The sequence below is a fragment of the Betta splendens genome, chromosome 1, assembly GCF_900634795.4.
Source record: "Betta splendens chromosome 1, fBetSpl5.4, whole genome shotgun sequence".
Taxonomy (NCBI): Eukaryota; Metazoa; Chordata; class Actinopteri; order Anabantiformes; family Osphronemidae; genus Betta; species Betta splendens.
The window spans coordinates 10,973,950-10,991,154 of NC_040881.3; the positions used below are offsets into that span (position 1 = coordinate 10,973,950).

A 17,205-nucleotide genomic window follows, 5' to 3' on the forward strand; every position below is an offset into this window, starting at 1 on the left:
ATTCTGACCTCGTTCACAAGGTAAATTTACAGTGTCCTTTCAACAAGGATAGTGAGACAAGTTGGCAGTCAATAAACAGTGCAGCTTTCAATAAGAAAAGGCCGCAGGGACATGAAATCCTTCTAAATGCTTCATCTGACAGATAAAAGTCAATCAGGAGACTCTGTCGAGAAACAAACTGCAACAGAAGGAATTAAGGCTCTACTTTTTGTATCTAAGTTTCTATTTGTATTATACACTGCTCGAAAAAATAAAGGGAACACGTAAACGACACAATGTAACTCCAAGTCAATCACGCTTCTGTGAAATCAAACTGCCCACTTACTGTAGAAAGCAACACTGATTAACAATCAAATTTGCATGCTGTTGTGCAAAGGTGGAAAGGTGGAAATTATAGGCAGTTAGCAAGACACCCCCAATAAAGGAGTGGTTCTGCAGGTGGTGACCACAGACAGGGTCTCAGTTCATTTTTCTGGCTGACGTTTTGGTCACTTTTGAAGGTTGGCGGTGCTTTCATTGTAGTGGTAGCATGAAGGAGTGTACAACCCACACAAGGGCCTCAGGTAGTGCAACTCATCCAGGATGGCACATCAGTGCGAGCTGTGGCAAGAAGGTCTGCTGTGTCTGTCAGCGTAGTGGCCAGAGCATGGAGGCGCTACCAGGAGACAGGCCAGTGCATCACGAGATGTGGTGGAGGTCGTAGGAGGGAAACAACCCTGCAGCAGGACCGCTACCTCCGCCTTTGTGCAAGGAGGAACAGGAGGAGGTCTGCCAGAGCCCTGCAAAAGGACCTCCAGCAGGCCACAAATGTGCACGTGTCTGCTCAAACGGTCAGGGGCAGACTCCATGAGGGTGGTATGAGGGCCCCATGTCCACAGGTGGGGGTTGTACCTACAGCCCAACATCATGCAGGATGTTTGGCATTTGCCAGAGAGCACCAAGATTGGCAGTGGATCAGTAATGGTGTAGGGTGGCACAGCCAGAGGTAGGTACAGTGATGAGATCCTCAGACCCTTTGTGAGACCATATGCCAGTGCTGTTGGAGAGTCAGGAGACCACCAGCCACCTCATCAGGAGCATGCCCAGAGGTTGTACTGTAGGGAGGTCATACAGGCACGTGGAGGCCACACACACTCCTGAGCCTCATTTGAATTTGTTTTAAGGACATTACATCAAAGTTGACTCCGTAGTGTGTTTTTCCACTTCAATTTTGAGTGTGACTTCAAACCAGACCCCCAATTAATTTGACTTCCATTGATAATTTTGTTCCCAGCACATTCAACTATGAAAACAAGTATTTAACAAGAATATATCATTCATTCAAATGTAGGATGTGTTATTTTAGTGTTCCCTTTACTTTTGAGCACGGTACATTTTCATATGTCTATGCTTTATACTGTAACAATCCTCCACCCCAGCACAGCCCTGCTACTGTATGTCTTACATCCAAAATGACTGAGAAACTAAAAACTATATTTTAAATACAGTACAAAACTAGCACAGACTGACAATACAGTAGCAACATTTGTCCAAATATTTGTGGGCTGTGATCTTCCTGCTGCTTCAGGTTCTGTCCTGTTTGTTACTGGCTCTGGATGTGGAGTTCCCCCAGCAGAAGAGAGGGCCTTGGCGCTGGTTAAATCCCAGTTCCCTTATTTGATCATTTCTCCACTTATGCTTTTGTGATGTCTCTGAGGGGCCTGTTTTGAGTTTTCAGCCTAATGATGGCACGCTTCACTGCCAGTAACGGTTCTTTGGACTACTTTTTCATGATTAACAAGCTTCACAATGCAGGTGCCAAGCCTTGTGCTTATTTGTAAAGAAGGTAATGCGGTGATAACACATGGTCCCCAAACAGATGAGAAGACCTACAAGTTGGAGCCTAGCGACAGAAATGGTTGTATAATTCCTACCTGAGTCACACAATGCCACATTTCATACGAAATAATAAATGAGGTCTGCCTTAGTTGCAGTAAGACAGTATCATTGCCCCTTTGTTCTGGAGGACAGAGGCATCCAGTTACATCTCTAATCCAGACATATTTAGCTGGATAATCACCTTCCATTACATAATCCCCTGGTTAGATAAGGCTTCAAACAGTATGTCTCATTTGCACCTGTCATCCAAGACAAATAGGCAGAACAATCAGATAAAATAGAATAAACACTGAGCAACATCTTCCACTATTTTGGTTTCATTTGCTGGCTCCAGAAGGTAAGCTTGCGTACTTGGCATTGACTTGTTCATTTAAATACTGCACAATCAGGTACGGTTGATTTATAATCTTGTACAGAGCATGTCTGAAGTCACACCAATGACAAACATTTCTTTATTTACTGGCTTTATCAATTGCTATTAACTGCATTTTGACTACATGCTTTATTTTGCTGAACACACTTGAAAATGATTTGAAACAAAACAGACATTAAGCTCAAATTTACTAACACAATCTTTTTCTTTCCATTTGTCTTTGCCCTTTATGATTAGATCTTTTTAATTAGAGCAAAGCCTGAAGTGTGCAAATTTAACTATGTCCATTTAAAATACTGCAATTAGACAAATGCTGCTGCAAATACTTCTTGTACTCCTCTTTGACTGCACCCAAACTGTATGGTTGATTTAAAATTTACGTACGCAATTCTGAAGTTTAAATTGCTTTTAGAAAAGTTGATTCCCTTTCAGATAACACATTTATTACAAGACGGCAGAGCCTTAGTGTTCTATCTATCACACACACACACACACACACACACACACACACACACACACACACACACACACACACACACACACACACACACACACACACACACACACACACACACACACACAGCTCATCTTTACAAAAACAAAATTACATAAGATATGTTATTCTATTTTATTCCCATTGGATGGAGCACAGCTGTAGGTCTGGCCTGCAACTGCATCTGTATCTATCTTCTTCACAGCCAGAAACACATTTTCTGAAAGACATGCAACCTCTGTTCACAAAGTGGTGGCAGAGGGTGGGCAGGACGTTATGCTCATGGGCCGTAGCGGCCCAAAACAGGCCCAGTATGAACTTTACTGAAGCTTGATGTCAGGAGGGACATTTTGTACAAATTCAACAAAGTGTATGGGCCAAGCTAAAACCGGGGTGATTCAGTGCCACTGCAAGCTTTGGGCCTCTGACTATGTAGCAGTATAACAACCACACACATAACTAAAAGTATAATGTGGCTGCGTAGATTTGAGAGGTTACATTTACAATCCATTGAATGTTGTGATTTTGAGCGCAATATGATTTAATAAAGTTAAGAAATTACACTGTGTTCATAATAAATTAATATGCAAAACATAGACACAGGAACATAATGATCTGAATTTGTACTTTTGGTTGTAACATCTTATTTTCTAATGTGTTGGCAAAATTAATTCATTTATTTTAAGTTAAATTGTGGATATCTTCAGTCTCTAAAGTGTAAAACTTTTTACTTTTATTTATGCCAAAGAAATTAGTTTTCTAATAATATTTTTTCTCCTATGCTTTTTCTAAACTGAACTAGTGACTAATTAGTTTGTTTATACGGTATATATACAAAATGCAATTAGACCAACACTTAATCAAATGAGTCACAGTCAGGTTGACATCCAGTAGGAAGCATCATAATTAGACAAGAATTGAACAAAGCAAGGAGGAGATGTTTACACATGAAAAGACAGAAAACAGTCTCAGTGAATAGGAAAAATATTGCATTCTCACCCTCTGTTCCAATATCTGGACCAATACCAAAGGTGACAGTCTCATTTCAGAGCCGTGACAAAAAATCGGTGATGGGGAGAGACAGGAGGAGGAGCGCGCAGGAAGTGGTGGAGAGGTGTGAGGATAGGTGAGGATAAGATGGAGTGCCACACCAGATTGCATTACTATCGCTTGTTTATGGATCAGACGCGGGCTGATTTGGTCTTCTGGGATTGATTGTCTTCCGCCTGAACAGCAGGCAAATAGAAAGATGATACAAAAACAAAGACAAATCAGGGGGAGAAAACAAAGAAGGGCGATGCCTCACTCGAACTTGAAGCGAGTGTGAGTGGAGCTATAAAACAATCAGCGGTGTTGAGTTGAACGGAAGTGAGTTACCTCCTTATTCCTCGGCTTGATTTTAATAAGCTGCTTAAGCTAAACACAATAACTGCCCACGTCTCCGTCAGAACATTGGAGCTTCAAGTTGCATTGTGGGAACGTCGGCACCAGGTTTGGCAAAGTCCTCAAAAACATGTCCATGATTTCCCAGCAAGCATAATGTTACCACTGCCATACAGCTCGAAGTTCATAACAAAGACATTATTATTTCAATTACTAAAATAAAATGATTGCCTCGGTGGAGCAATTATCTGCTTTAAATCTGTTTGTTATTTTGCAGTATGTGCCCTGTTTGAACACTTCACTCCAATGGCTCTTGTGAAACACATTTAGAATTCCTGTTTAATGTTTAACCCCATTTGTCTCCCGCATCACAACCCTAGAGCGACGCTGGCGCCACATCATCAATAACGGTAGCAGTGTTTGCATTAGCCGCATCCACCTGGCCCCTCATTTCATTACTTCAATTAGCGTGATTAGGATCTAAAATTGCCTGTGTCGGCTTGGTGATTGACAGCAATTGGCCACTTAGGGAGGAAAGTTGCAGATGCACAAACTGGCGCTCAGTGACGTGTGTAGTGTGCATTTAAGTGTACGTGCGGTTGTTTACCCTGTTGGGAGCTGTGCTCACTGAAGATGAGAGCAATTCCTCAAAGCAAACAGAGTGAGACCACCACTATAGAGAGTGCAAATATATAACTTTACCCGTAAACACTATTAAAGCCTGCATGTACTGCAGGCATTTCTATTAATAAACGCCTGCTGTGATATACACATACAATACAGAAACATGGAGCACTGTCAGATACTATAAATACTGCAGACTTTTCATCAGACTGCACGACTCAAATCACATGTGGACATGAAAATTCCTCCCATTGCAGCTGTACAGCTTAACATGTAGTCAGCGTGTTGCATGTGTCCAATGCACACGGGTGACAGACAGGCAATCACCACTTAGTTATGGCACGTTGTGTTCATCCCACTGGAGCTGGATGTGCAGCTTGTTTGGCAAAGCCACATTAAACAGTCAAGTGTAATTTAGAGCAGCGGCTGGTCTTCACATCTGTTTCCATTACAGGCCCTTGTGGCCTATGTGCTGCTAAATAGCAACCGCTGGAGCAGATCTTCCTTGACTGTCTTCACACCACCTTCATGGCATATGAGAGCACATCTGTGCCTAGTACAGATGTTCATCATCAGGCGCTGAGAGCCAGAACCACAACGCTTTATGACAGATTATTATTCCTCTCAAATGGAATACGCTTTTCTTCCTCCTTCCTCTCCTCTTCAAGTCATATACGTGATTCTCGCCACACCTCTTCTCATCGTTCTTGTTCCCATCTTTCCTCACTTCACACTCACATTCTTCCATTTTTCACACCCTTCTTAAATTTTCTTCATCTCATCTGTCGTTTCTTTGTGTATCTTGGTAATTTTAAAAACAGTGTACGTATCTTCTTTTACCTGCTGCAATTACAAATACATAACAAATAGGGATAGGCTCTAATATATTGCTCTTGTATTTTTAAATAAACAAAAAATATCATTACTTTGTGTAATGTGAAGCATGACATTCTCCTTACTCAGCATTTCCTCTAAGCTACTGTTTAGAAAAAAGCTGTGCATTTTATGGGATCAAAAACAAAATAACAATTCACACTGGACATAAAATCATCATGTTGCAAAAAACGTTTTGTCCAAAATTCCCTTGACCTTTCAGAAGACTCTCTGTTTGCCTTTTCTGTGACATTAAGACATGCCATGATTTTTCCCTGCACTCACATTACACTGCACATTTATCTGCATAATTTCAGGAAAGATGTCAGTGAAAAGTGCAAAGGGAGGACCAGAAAGCAAAGCATCCCCTGCTGCCAGGTCTGTGAAAACAAAATGAAATGGGAACAAATGCAAATGTGTACACTCAGTGATCAGTTGCCATGTTGGTCTAAATCTCAGTGAGTTCCATTTATTCCCTACAGTGACTACAGAGTTCAGTGTTTGCTATAAAAATAAGACATTTATTGTACTTTACACTGAGTAAGCCTTCTTTCTCTACTAGCATGTCTCCACGAGGGGGAAAGGGAGCAACAGCTGGCAGATCGCCTGCTGTTGGGAGATTCAAAAACAAGGCCCTTCAGCTCAGCCTCTCCAAGAAATTCTGGTTAGTACTGTTCTGCTCCTAATAGCCATTGATCGGGACAAGAGACGTGTGGCTGTGTAGATATGTTCACCCAATTAGTGTCATCAATTGGTACATTAGCTACAAAACAGGCCCGCAGGATTTTGAACTCCAGTTGTTTCTTTTTGTTTCTGATGTCAGCGCTGACGTCAGCTAATTGATCGGCTGACATTTTTCATTTGTTGCACTCAAGCTGAGCAATTACTGTATTTCATGGGGGGGGGGGGGGGGGGGGGGGGGGACGGAATAACACCTTTCTAAGAATAATACCCCAAAGGCTCACTTATGTGTGCTTTTTAAAGTAAGTTAGGAGGAGAAATTATAGGCCTGAGCATGACGATGACAGCTCGCAACACTTAGCATGCAAATGCCGCGCTCCACTTCACAGCACACGGTCCCCGTCGGCCCAGCAGAAGGGCGCCGGCGAGGAGAGGGCGCGGCGGCGCGGCAAACGGAGCCTCAGCAACAGCTCGGCGGTGGCCGCCGCCTACGTCTCCTACCTCAACAAACTGTTTGGCCAGGTGAGTTCAGCACCACTGTTACACTCGCTCACACTTAGCTTTCCTATGAGACTCTTCTCTAAAGAAACAACAGAATGAGACGATTTACACTCATCAGCAATCAATTTAATTGACCAGTTAATACAGTTATGGAGGAGATATGCAGTACACTTTTTCTATCAATAACTCTGAATGACTTCAACAATATGAGCAACCTTGTATATGAAAACCGGATAAATACTGACACTAATACAGTGTGTCAGTAGGTCTGTAGAAGTCTGTGAAGTATTTTTCCTGCTTTTCTCAATAGACAACATATCTTAGTCATCCTCTTGGACCTATTTGCAGCTACATGAATCATAAGAGCCACTATTATTTTCTGACCCTTCACTGTCACAGCTCTTCTGTCTCTACTGCTCAGCAGCTTTGTCATATTATTTAGGGACCTTGTTGGATCCTGTCAGTGGTTTCAAAAAGGGAAGCAAAACACAAAGTGATGATTTATTCAGTGTCCGGCAGTAAAGTAAACTAAGTAAAAGGTATATTTTTTTTGTGGATTTCAGTGAATAAAGGCAAAACAAGGAACATTTTAAATCGTGCCCCAGCAGTTCGCTAAGCTGAGTTGTTAATAATTTCCTCTCCCGAGTGTGAACATAATGTGTCCTTGAAAGATAAGACTAACTGTTGCCTCCTTCTTCTGACAGAGACTTCAAGTTAAAATATAGCAGGTCTTCTTATCGAGTAATTACAAAGACATAAAATGCCTTTTATAACTAACTGGAGTGTTGCACTTTCACTACATTTATGTTTAGTGAAAAAAAATCACTAATGCCATTCACAGAGATACAGCTCCATTGTGAAAAATACATATTCTCTCTTTAAACAGGTCCTGTGCCTGAAAGCTCATACCTTTGTAAAAAATAAACTATTGTATGTGTTCACTTAATTGTTTAAAAACTAAGGTAATATTCATTTTTGGACCTAGTTTCAAACCCTAAACAAAACATGAATCCTAGTTCTTCTGAACGTACTCTACAATAAACACAGCAGTCACTCTATTTAACTTAAGACAACGCAATAAATATAATGTAGCGCATGCGCACTCACCCTCTACGAAGGAAGGCCGTACCCCTGTCTGTCACGGCGGTGAAGCGGTCAATAACCACGTGATGGAGTTTCCCATTGGCCTTTCGTTCATCCACAACAACATACGTCTTCCTCAAATGCACCGTTCTTCTATTTAGACACAAAAACGAGCCCAACCTGACCTGAACTATGCTGGATAAGTTTAGCCGTTGAAGTTTAGCGATAGCAGCTAGCAGCTCTTTACGGACCTAAGTTTCATCTAAAGGTCAAGAAGTCTCGCTTAAATCTCTGCGTGCAGCTGTAGTTTTTGATTTTTTTTTACTTGTATTACATGTTGTTACGGCTACGTGGGAAAGCTTGGGTGTCGACGCCACGCTACGTTTTGCTACGAAGTGACGCCAACGTCCACCTGCCAACTTACGGCCATTAGCTCAGTTGTAGCTGTGCAGTACCGTGTTTGGCCACACGCTCACCCCATAACATTTAGGGGGCGCTGTTTCGCTCATTATAAAAGGGAAAGAGGGCAGCCAGCAGCAGCGCAGAACTTTATTTAGAACTTATTTCTTCGCATCAGGACTGTGGACTGGCTGTTTATGCTCTTGATTCTTGCAAGGCAAACTCTCAAATATTTCCTCATATGATGTAAATGATGATTTGCATCATCATGTACCAATAGAGTAAATGTTTAACAGGCAGTATACCTTACAGTATGTGTGTGGTAGTCATGAACAGAGACAAAAACTTGAACATGTACCAGATCCAGGATATTTATTTATGAAGGCTCCTATTTGGGATGTTAGTACTATTATCATATATATAATGATATTATGGTAATATTGAAGAAAAGTTGGCTGGAAATCCTTTGACTGTACCAATGGAACCTTGTGAGCCACTGCTGAGACCTTATTACAAGCAGAGCCAAAGGCCTTTTAATAAATGCCTTCATCACAAAAGAACAATTAACTGGCACGATAACAGAGAAATCTACACTAATGGGAGATGTGTGTCTTTTAACAATTTTTCAAAAGAATATCTCTGGGTACCTATTGGGACAATTGCATTGTTTTAAAGCAATCTGAGGGAAATGGAAAAGCCATTTCAGTGACCTTGGGCTCCTGAGGACTCCTCTCTCCCATCCTGCCCTGAGTCACCACCTCACCTGCCATGACTGATGTGCCACATTTCACTCTGACAGATCCTGGTTTGTATTTAGTAGTAGCCAGGTGGGGAGGTCGGCTTCGCTTGCATTGGATAGAGGACACATTGTTTTAGTAGCTGCCCTGTCACTGAGCAGGGAGACCATCCGTCCGGCAGCCATTCGTAATCCCTGCCTCAACACAAGTATTAATAACCCCCTCAGCAAGGTTCGCTGTCAGCTCTCATTAGATCCCTCTGAAGAAGGAGCTGGAGGGGACAGAATAGCAGGAGAAAAACAATTGATGTATTTACATGTCAGATAGAGCCGGTGGGGGGGGGGGACTGATGAATGTGTGGCTAAACAGACACTACGCACCAGTGTGTTGTGCATGCTGCAACATGTGCATGCTGTTCTCCATGGGACTTTAATCTACAGAACATATGTGTTGGAGCCCAGCATCCACATATGTCTCGTATGTGCTCACGGACTGCGCTCACCAAGCGGCCGGCTGTTCAATGGGCCGCGTGAAGACGGACAGAATGAAATTAACCGTTAATGGGCTCAGTCTGACGGATGAATTGCACGGCCGCGCGGCACGCTGTCTAATCCTTTTCGGGTGAAAAAAAAAGTCCAGTTAATGTGATGACCTTGCTATCTAAATATGCGCTTGCAGGCCGGAGGAGCCCGTGCAGAGTAAACAGCAGCGCTGCATTCTAAGCAACGGAGGGTTTTCTCCCCTGCAGCGTCTGGAGTCATATTAAAACTTAAAAGCTTGGTATAAATTATGCGCGTCCATACAGTATAGTGAGATAACGCCTGATGCAATTGCATCGACGCGCTCGCGTTCCAGCTCTGCTGGCAACGTTGCACATGAATCATCTGCACGCCTGACGTGTGCATCGGCTTCCACATAAACTGTGGGGGCCTCTACCTTTCCTCGAGCTATTGTGCACTTTAACAGAATGACCTTTAGTGATTAATGTACAGCACATATATCAGATTGCATTTGCTTCACATTTCTCCTTAATTAGAATAAGCTGCCACATACCACTCTTGTGTTAGGTGTGGATGCAGTGCCAGTTTGGTTTATATTTTGGTTTCTCCACCACTTAAATTCTGTTAATTGTGTCATCATACAATTAATACCCATACATTGATTACATGGAAACTAAGAGGCACTGTAAAGGGTTTTACCACATATATGCATGTTTTTGAGTGCCTTATTACTTATGTAAATGAAACATATTGTTTAGTAACACTGTCTTTGAGAATATAATTTTTAAACAGGATTAAAACAACTAATCGTGTTTCCCGAGATGTGAAAGAGACTCATCTATTGTGGCATTGCAGGCAGATTCAGGTTCATCCCTTTGCATTTAACGGCACTGCTGCTCTGATTAGCCTTTTTTTTACCTATTACAGTTTCAGTGGTAAAAAGGGCACCTGAAGGTTGAAATATTGTCCTTAATAAAAGTAGCAATATAGGAATGGACATTGACACTTGATTAAAGGCAGCGATCTCACAGAAAAGAAAAAAAAGTAAAGCGAGCATTAAGTAGATTGAAGAATTAAAGGAATAACCGCTGCAGCTGATTATTAGGCGCTGCCAAGTTGAACCACTTCATGAGCTGTACTTTAAGGACACACTTGGTTCAATTTTACCCCATGTAGTGGTTCACAAATACAGTAACTACCTCAATAATACAAAGATGAAAAGTTCAACATTTTCTTCTGAGAAACAGCTGAATCTAAGCAGTAAAAGTAAAATGCCTGCTCCATGGATGGAGGGATGGTTACTCACACCTACTGTACTAGTGTGTTTTATCTCAGGGAATTTCGCTGAGCCTCAGTATTTTCCATGCTGCATGAAAGTAAGGAAAGATTAGCCTAGAGCAAATATTTTAATGGTTGTGCTTGCAGTGATCAAAGCTTTTACCAGATCGCGTGTCGCCCCTATTTCTTTGAACTAGTCACTACGTGCTATGTAGTTTCTCCACATGCTTTTTATGGTGGCAAACCCAGGAGTCAAGACGCTTTAGGAGCCACATCTATCACATTGGCTGTCTCCCTCCCATTGTTCCCATTATTACGTCAGTCATTACCATTTGTCCGTCTGAATCTGGAGGTCTCACAGGCAGAGCCTCCAGGACCTTGGGTTGATTGCGCTCACCTTTGGGGCTTTACCTCACATTGCATTCCTCACCACATTTGATTAAGATGTTCCCCAGCTCCACTGTGTCGTAGTATGGTACAGATCTCTATGCGTTACAGTCACAGCAGCTCCTCAGTTCCACCTTCTATAGATCTTCCAGCTCCCATGCTTCTGATAGAGGACCATAATTTAAACACATTTATTTCAACTCAATATATAATGACTGATGACTGATTCTCTTACCTGGCAAATATGTCAAGTGGGGATAAAAAAAAGCTGGTGAGATCATGTTGCCCCATACAAAATACACCATATACATACATGCACGTACGTCCTCAACTGTCAGTACACGTGTCTGTGTTGATTTGCAACAGTGCAAGCTCTGCAAAACGCGCAGTCATTGCTGTCAGTGTTGGCATGTACTTGTGTACACACAAACTGGACTTCATGCTGCGTTACACTCAGGACGCTGCTGATGGTTTTGTGTTGGTGTGTGTGTGTTTGTGAGGCGTGTAGGAGTGTGTGGCATTGTGTCATTTTACAAATTAGAAAGACATGTCGCTGGGTGAAATCCCATTAGAGTGTGCTGTCAGGAAGCAGCAGTGTTGACATGATATGCATGTTATTCTAATTTGGTAGTCGAAAACAGATTATCACTGGGGTATTTCTCAGGAGAATTTTCAGTTTTAAAGCTGCCCTGATTTTGCATCTCGTCCTCCAGTGCTGTCTGGTAATTATTTCCACTGTCTTTCTTCTCTCTGCTCCGTAGGAGAGAGAGCTGATGCCAGAGGAGTTAGATGGTAAGAAAATGGTCTAATTATGTTGCAAATAGATTTTATGTGCTGCAATACTGCAGACTGAATTGCACAGCCTTATCAATCACAGTGATATTTCTTTCCGATTAAGCTCAGTCATGATCATTATTTATGTTAGAGATTGAAGTATTCTTAGATTTACCTTGAAATGTTCTTGGCCAAATCCCATCACACTGCAGAATTGCTCTTCCTGAAAGCTACTCTCCCTCCTGATAGTTACTATAAATGACTAGCTTAGAGACAAGTATGGCCATCATTGCTGATGTGCCCCATTGTACAGTACTGAGGGAAAAGTGTTTACCCTAGTTTACAGATTGTTGTTGCTCTAATTTGTTTGCGTGTCTGACAGAGCTACAGGAGGCCTTTAAGGAATTTGACTACGATGCAGATGGATTCATCCATTACAAAGACATCGCAGACTGCATGAGGACCATGGGCTATATGCCCACAGAGATGGAGCTGATTGAGATCATTCAGCAGATCAAAACAAAATGTGTGTATCTACCTGGATGCCTCATGCCGTGTGTGTGTATGTGTGTGTTTTCATTTCCTCCTCAGAGGGTAAAGCATGTGTGTATGATGGATGAGTGTGTGTGTGTGTGTGTGTGTGTGTGTGTGTGTGTGTGTGTGTGTGTGTGTGTGTGTGTGTGTGTGTGTGTTTTTGTGTGTGTGTGTGTGTGTGTGTGTGTGTGTGTGTGTGTGTGTGTGTGTAAAATGAGTGTTCTGTTTCAAAGCTTTGACATGTTTTAGCACACAATGACAAGCAAAGTGTAAAGTCAAAATAAAAGTATCTAATATTGTTTTTTATACCATCTAATTTGGTTGAACAAGCTTTTGATCATTAAGTTTTAATCATATTAACACACCCCTTGTTCAGATCCATTAATAGCGTGACGTTCCATCTTTCTTCTATAACTGGCTTAACACTGCCAATTAAAAAAAAAGATAATTTCCAGACTTTTAGAAAAAAGTTCTGTCCTTTATGACCCAGTGAAGGTACAGAATCACTTTAAGGTTAGTCAGAAATGCCAGTCAAACTGAATATGTACCATGCGTTTTATCAAATAGTGTACTAGCTCAAGATCATAGCATTAAATGCCAGATGTGGGTTTGCAATTCAAAAATGTTTCATCTGCTGTTTCAAGGTTAACATCAAAAGTGGTTTTTAAAGCAAGCAAGGTTTAGTTCCACAGTTTAGATTCTCATTTCCAACCATCCTGAATCTCAAAGCACTAATTACATTTTTGAACCACAAAATGACCACAGGGCTCTTACTGAGAACTCTCATATCCGCCAAGGCCCAGATAATGAAAACAGCCCAAGCCTTTTGGACCCTAGTATTAAATAAGTCTGTGTTTGGTCAAACTGATCTGAAATATTGCTATTGTCACAATCTGCGTTAATAATTACCAACACTGGTCTAAACTAGTTTCTAGGAAACATAATGAATTATTGTTGTTGCAGCCTTCATGCACTAAGGACATTAATAAACCTTGACAGGCAAGTTCAATGTTAAGTCAAGAAAAGCTGCAGAAATATTATTATTTACACTATACTTCATTATTTATTTGACAGTTATTGTGTTAATACAGTCATTATGTTCTTGTGTATTAGGAACATTTGTCTACAAAACAAGCCTGTGACCAAATAAACTTATTTTAGAGAGACAAGCAACACTGACAAATGGAAGGGTTCATGGATCAGTTTGTCTCAATCAGGAGACTACTGTTGTTTGTGATATTGACAGTAAATACTACATTTTGCTCATAAATATACACTTTAGCTTTTGCCCCGTTGAGTTTATTTCATCTTTTTTTCTTCAAATTGGATCCTACTTTGTTTATCGTTTGATTTATTGTCAGTGGTTTTGCAATTAGTTTCCAGCAACACAAAGCAGCTGTACAAAAAAAGACAAAACATCCAACTAAGTCTCAAACACACTCCCATCACTCACAGCATCATATTTAGACGTACTGTACTGTAGGATGTTAAAAATACCCAAACAATGCAGTCTAAGGTTTGTAATGTAAACATGTCAATTATGAATTGTGTGTGTGTGTGTGTGTGTGTGTGTGTGTGTGTGTGTGTGTGTGTGTGTGTGTGTGTGTGTGTGTGTGTGTGTGTGTGTGCGTGTGTGCAGGGGGTGGTCACGTAGACTTTGATGATTTCTGCCAGCTAATGGGGCCACGGATGCTGGCTGAGACGGCTCACATGGTCGGGCTCAAGGAGCTGCGCTGTGCCTTCAAACAGGTAAGAGGCTCCACTTCCTTCAGGAGGGAGAATCGAGGCTGACGCCGTAGCAGTACTTTGATGTGTGCGACTGGACCCTCTTTGAGAGGGCGTATGGCTCATACTTGTAAACAGGTCTGAGTGGAGAGGCTGACTATAACAGCAGAGGAAAAGACTTTCAAAGGGCAATGAGGAGTTTTCACATATAGACCACTTGCAGCCAGCAGCCGTCAACATTTGCTCCATAACCACGCCTGCTTTTTGTAGCGGTGGGAAATATCTACTGAGTTGATCTCTGACGTCAACCCAGAGGCAAGTACACAAGCTTTTATTTGATTGCCCCCCCACCACCACCACCATCAAGGCTGCTAGGATGTTGTCTGTGACCAAGTAAAGTAAACAAGGTGATGATGTTTTTAGTAAACACAGGTTCACACATCTGAGTTCAGTCACACGTCACAGCAAATTACTGCCTGTTAACAACACATTTGTATGCTGCTTTTAATCATCTGCTGTTTAGCTGTTATATTATTATCTAGGTTTAAAGTAGGTGTTATTAGTTTAAATATGTTACACTAACTATACTGAAGTCCCCATGAACTTGTGGGGATATTTGATAGTTTAGATATTTGGACTGATGTTTAGAGCAATCGTCTAGACTTTATTATCAGCTATTTATTATGCTACTAACATTCATGAGTCAACATTGCTACGTCTGCTTTTAGGCTTTCAGACACCTCGTGCAGCCATGTTGGAGTGTGTGTGTGTGTGTGTGTGTGTGTGTGTGTGTGTGTGTGTGTGTGTGTGTGTGTGTGTGTGTGTGTGTGTGTGTGTGTGCGCCCCCTTCCTGCTAACCTGGATTCTCCTTGCTCACCTGCTCATGCGCTCACCCTGTTGATCTCCTCTTTACACACTGCAGTTTGACTGCGATGGTGATGGAAAGATCACGCTGGATGAGCTGAAGGAGGGCATGAAGACCCTGCTGGGGGAGAAGCTGAAGAAAGGCGAACTGGAGGAAATCCTTGGGGACATTGACCTCAACAAAGATGGCAACATTGACTTTGATGGTAAGATGTTGGGAATTACATTACATATAAAAACTTCCAGGACACTACAGTAGCATCTGGTTTATATACTGTTATAAACACATGGTGCATGAAGGGTGCACTGTGAATGAAGAGGTACTCCAACTCACCAGTTAGAGCTGTGTACAGGAAATAAGGATAAACCAGAGGAAAGAACAAAGCCCAGAGGTCAGTGAATGGACCCAGGATGAAGGAAGCATCAGAGGAAAATGAACACAATGTTACAACACTAAAAATAAAACTAGATGGATTATTATTAGGATAATTACATAAACAATACAGCCCATGTTACAGGTTACAGGTGTCGGTCTTGTCTCAGCCAATCATTAGCGGGAACCTATAAATAAACATGTCAGGCATAGAAAATATCAATGAGCAGACGGTTGCCATTGTTATGGCTTCGCCCCCAGGCCAGCGTTGGTGTGAGCAGGTTAGTCCCAGCGCTAAGGCACCTGGCTGGCGAGCATCCACGGCAGCTACTGGAGCTGTCGAAACATCCCAGTGGCAGCTCAGTCTCCAGCGTCAGGACGATGGGGCCGCTGCTGCTGCGCTCGGCTCGCTTCCTTTTGTAGGAAACGGTTAGAGGAGTAGCGCCACAGATAATGTTAGTGGGCTAATCTGGAATTAAGCTCTAGAGCTCGGCGAGTCAATAGATCCACACCTACTGTACAGCCTGAAGCGCTTCGCCGAGACAATGGGGGACGCCGACGCGACGTGATTGAGAGGACGGGGCCCGTGAGGAGCGCCTCCAGCCACCTGCAGCCGCGACGTATCGACAGGGCGCGTCAATAGACGTCTTGACTGAAAAGTGAATCCATAGTAATGTATGCGGAAAGCTGAAACAAGATGTTTTCAATGAGGCAACCAACCAGGATACGTGGCAGTCAGGGTGTTGGCGTCGGTACCATTTTAAATCCCGGACTCGGATCCTTTCCTGACCTGCTACTGTACATATAAGTGAGGAAATCCTTGTGCTCTGAAATATCAGCTCATGACGGCTTCAGTTTTTCATTAGTGATGATGAATAACGTTTTGCTGTTGCATCACACCACAATATCATGAGGGCTGATAAGATGCAGCTGCATCCCCTGGTCTTTTTATGATATTAGAGTGTCATTAGTCCTTATCGCTGGATCTGCTGCCTCCTGTCTCTGTCTCCCTCTGCAGAGTTTGTTATGATGCTTTCTGCACGATGACCTCTGATGGAAGAAGATGGGAGGATTCACCCGTGCATATGTGAGCTGTGCAACAGGTCACCATCGCTGTCTTCTTCTGCAACGTTCATTTGAATCATAGAATTGTAGGAAAACTTAAAGACATCTGTTTCTATTTCCATAATAAAAGTTGGGGTTGAGTGAGCGCTGAGAGCGTGTTATGAAACACTACATGTGAAAACAGCGCTGCTCTGATGCCTCCTAGTGGCACGACACAGATTTGTGGGGGCTTTAAACTGAGGCACATCTGGCAGAGAATACAAAACCCATTTCCACAAGAGTTGTGACCTTTTCTAAGATGTACAAAATCACAAATAAAAAAATATGCATTTTTACTAATCAACGTTTGCTGGGCAAAATTCAAGTTTGGTGCCAGCACACAAATAGTTGGGCACAGAAGCACCACAGTATTAAATCATTTACCAATTGCACATCAGGGAACAGAGGATACGAACTGTAGCAGTTACTTGCTTTTCATGCAGGATATAAAAATAGAGCTGCTGTTGTCTGATCGTCAACTCAATGGTGTGTTGTGCATTTTCAGCAACAGACTCGGTTTTATGTCCTGGCACGAGAAAACCAAAAGGGTTCAGACATTGGACTCATCTGACCACTGAACACGCATCTGTTTTGTTCTCATCTCTTACGCTGTGTTTTCCAGTGGTGGGTCATGAATTATA

At 42.2% G+C, this 17,205-nt stretch overlaps 1 protein-coding gene across 3 annotated transcripts; it reads left to right on the forward strand.

The window, feature by feature from the left end:
• The first annotated feature begins 1,968 nt into the window (after nt 1–1,968).
• On the forward strand, nt 1,969–17,106 carry cabp4 (calcium binding protein 4). Of its 3 annotated transcripts, XM_029159870.3 has the most exons (9): nt 1,971–2,215; nt 5,942–6,002; nt 6,187–6,288; nt 6,695–6,827; nt 11,952–11,982; nt 12,347–12,490; nt 14,138–14,247; nt 15,146–15,293; nt 16,479–17,106. In XM_029159870.3, the coding sequence occupies exons 2-9, from the start codon at nt 5,947–5,949 to the stop codon at nt 16,505–16,507; spliced, it is 753 nt and encodes a 250-aa protein (XP_029015703.1). In that variant the 5' UTR covers nt 1,971–2,215; nt 5,942–5,946; the 3' UTR covers nt 16,508–17,106. The 3 variants fall into 3 exon arrangements, with proteins under 3 accessions (XP_040926830.1, XP_029015703.1, XP_055362946.1); XM_041070896.2 differs by lacking the exon at nt 16,479–17,106 and having other exon boundaries at nt 1,969–2,215; nt 15,146–16,465; XM_055506971.1 differs by lacking the exons at nt 1,971–2,215; nt 16,479–17,106 and adding an exon at nt 3,592–3,870 and having other exon boundaries at nt 15,146–16,465.
• The last annotated feature ends 99 nt before the right edge of the window (nt 17,107–17,205 follow it).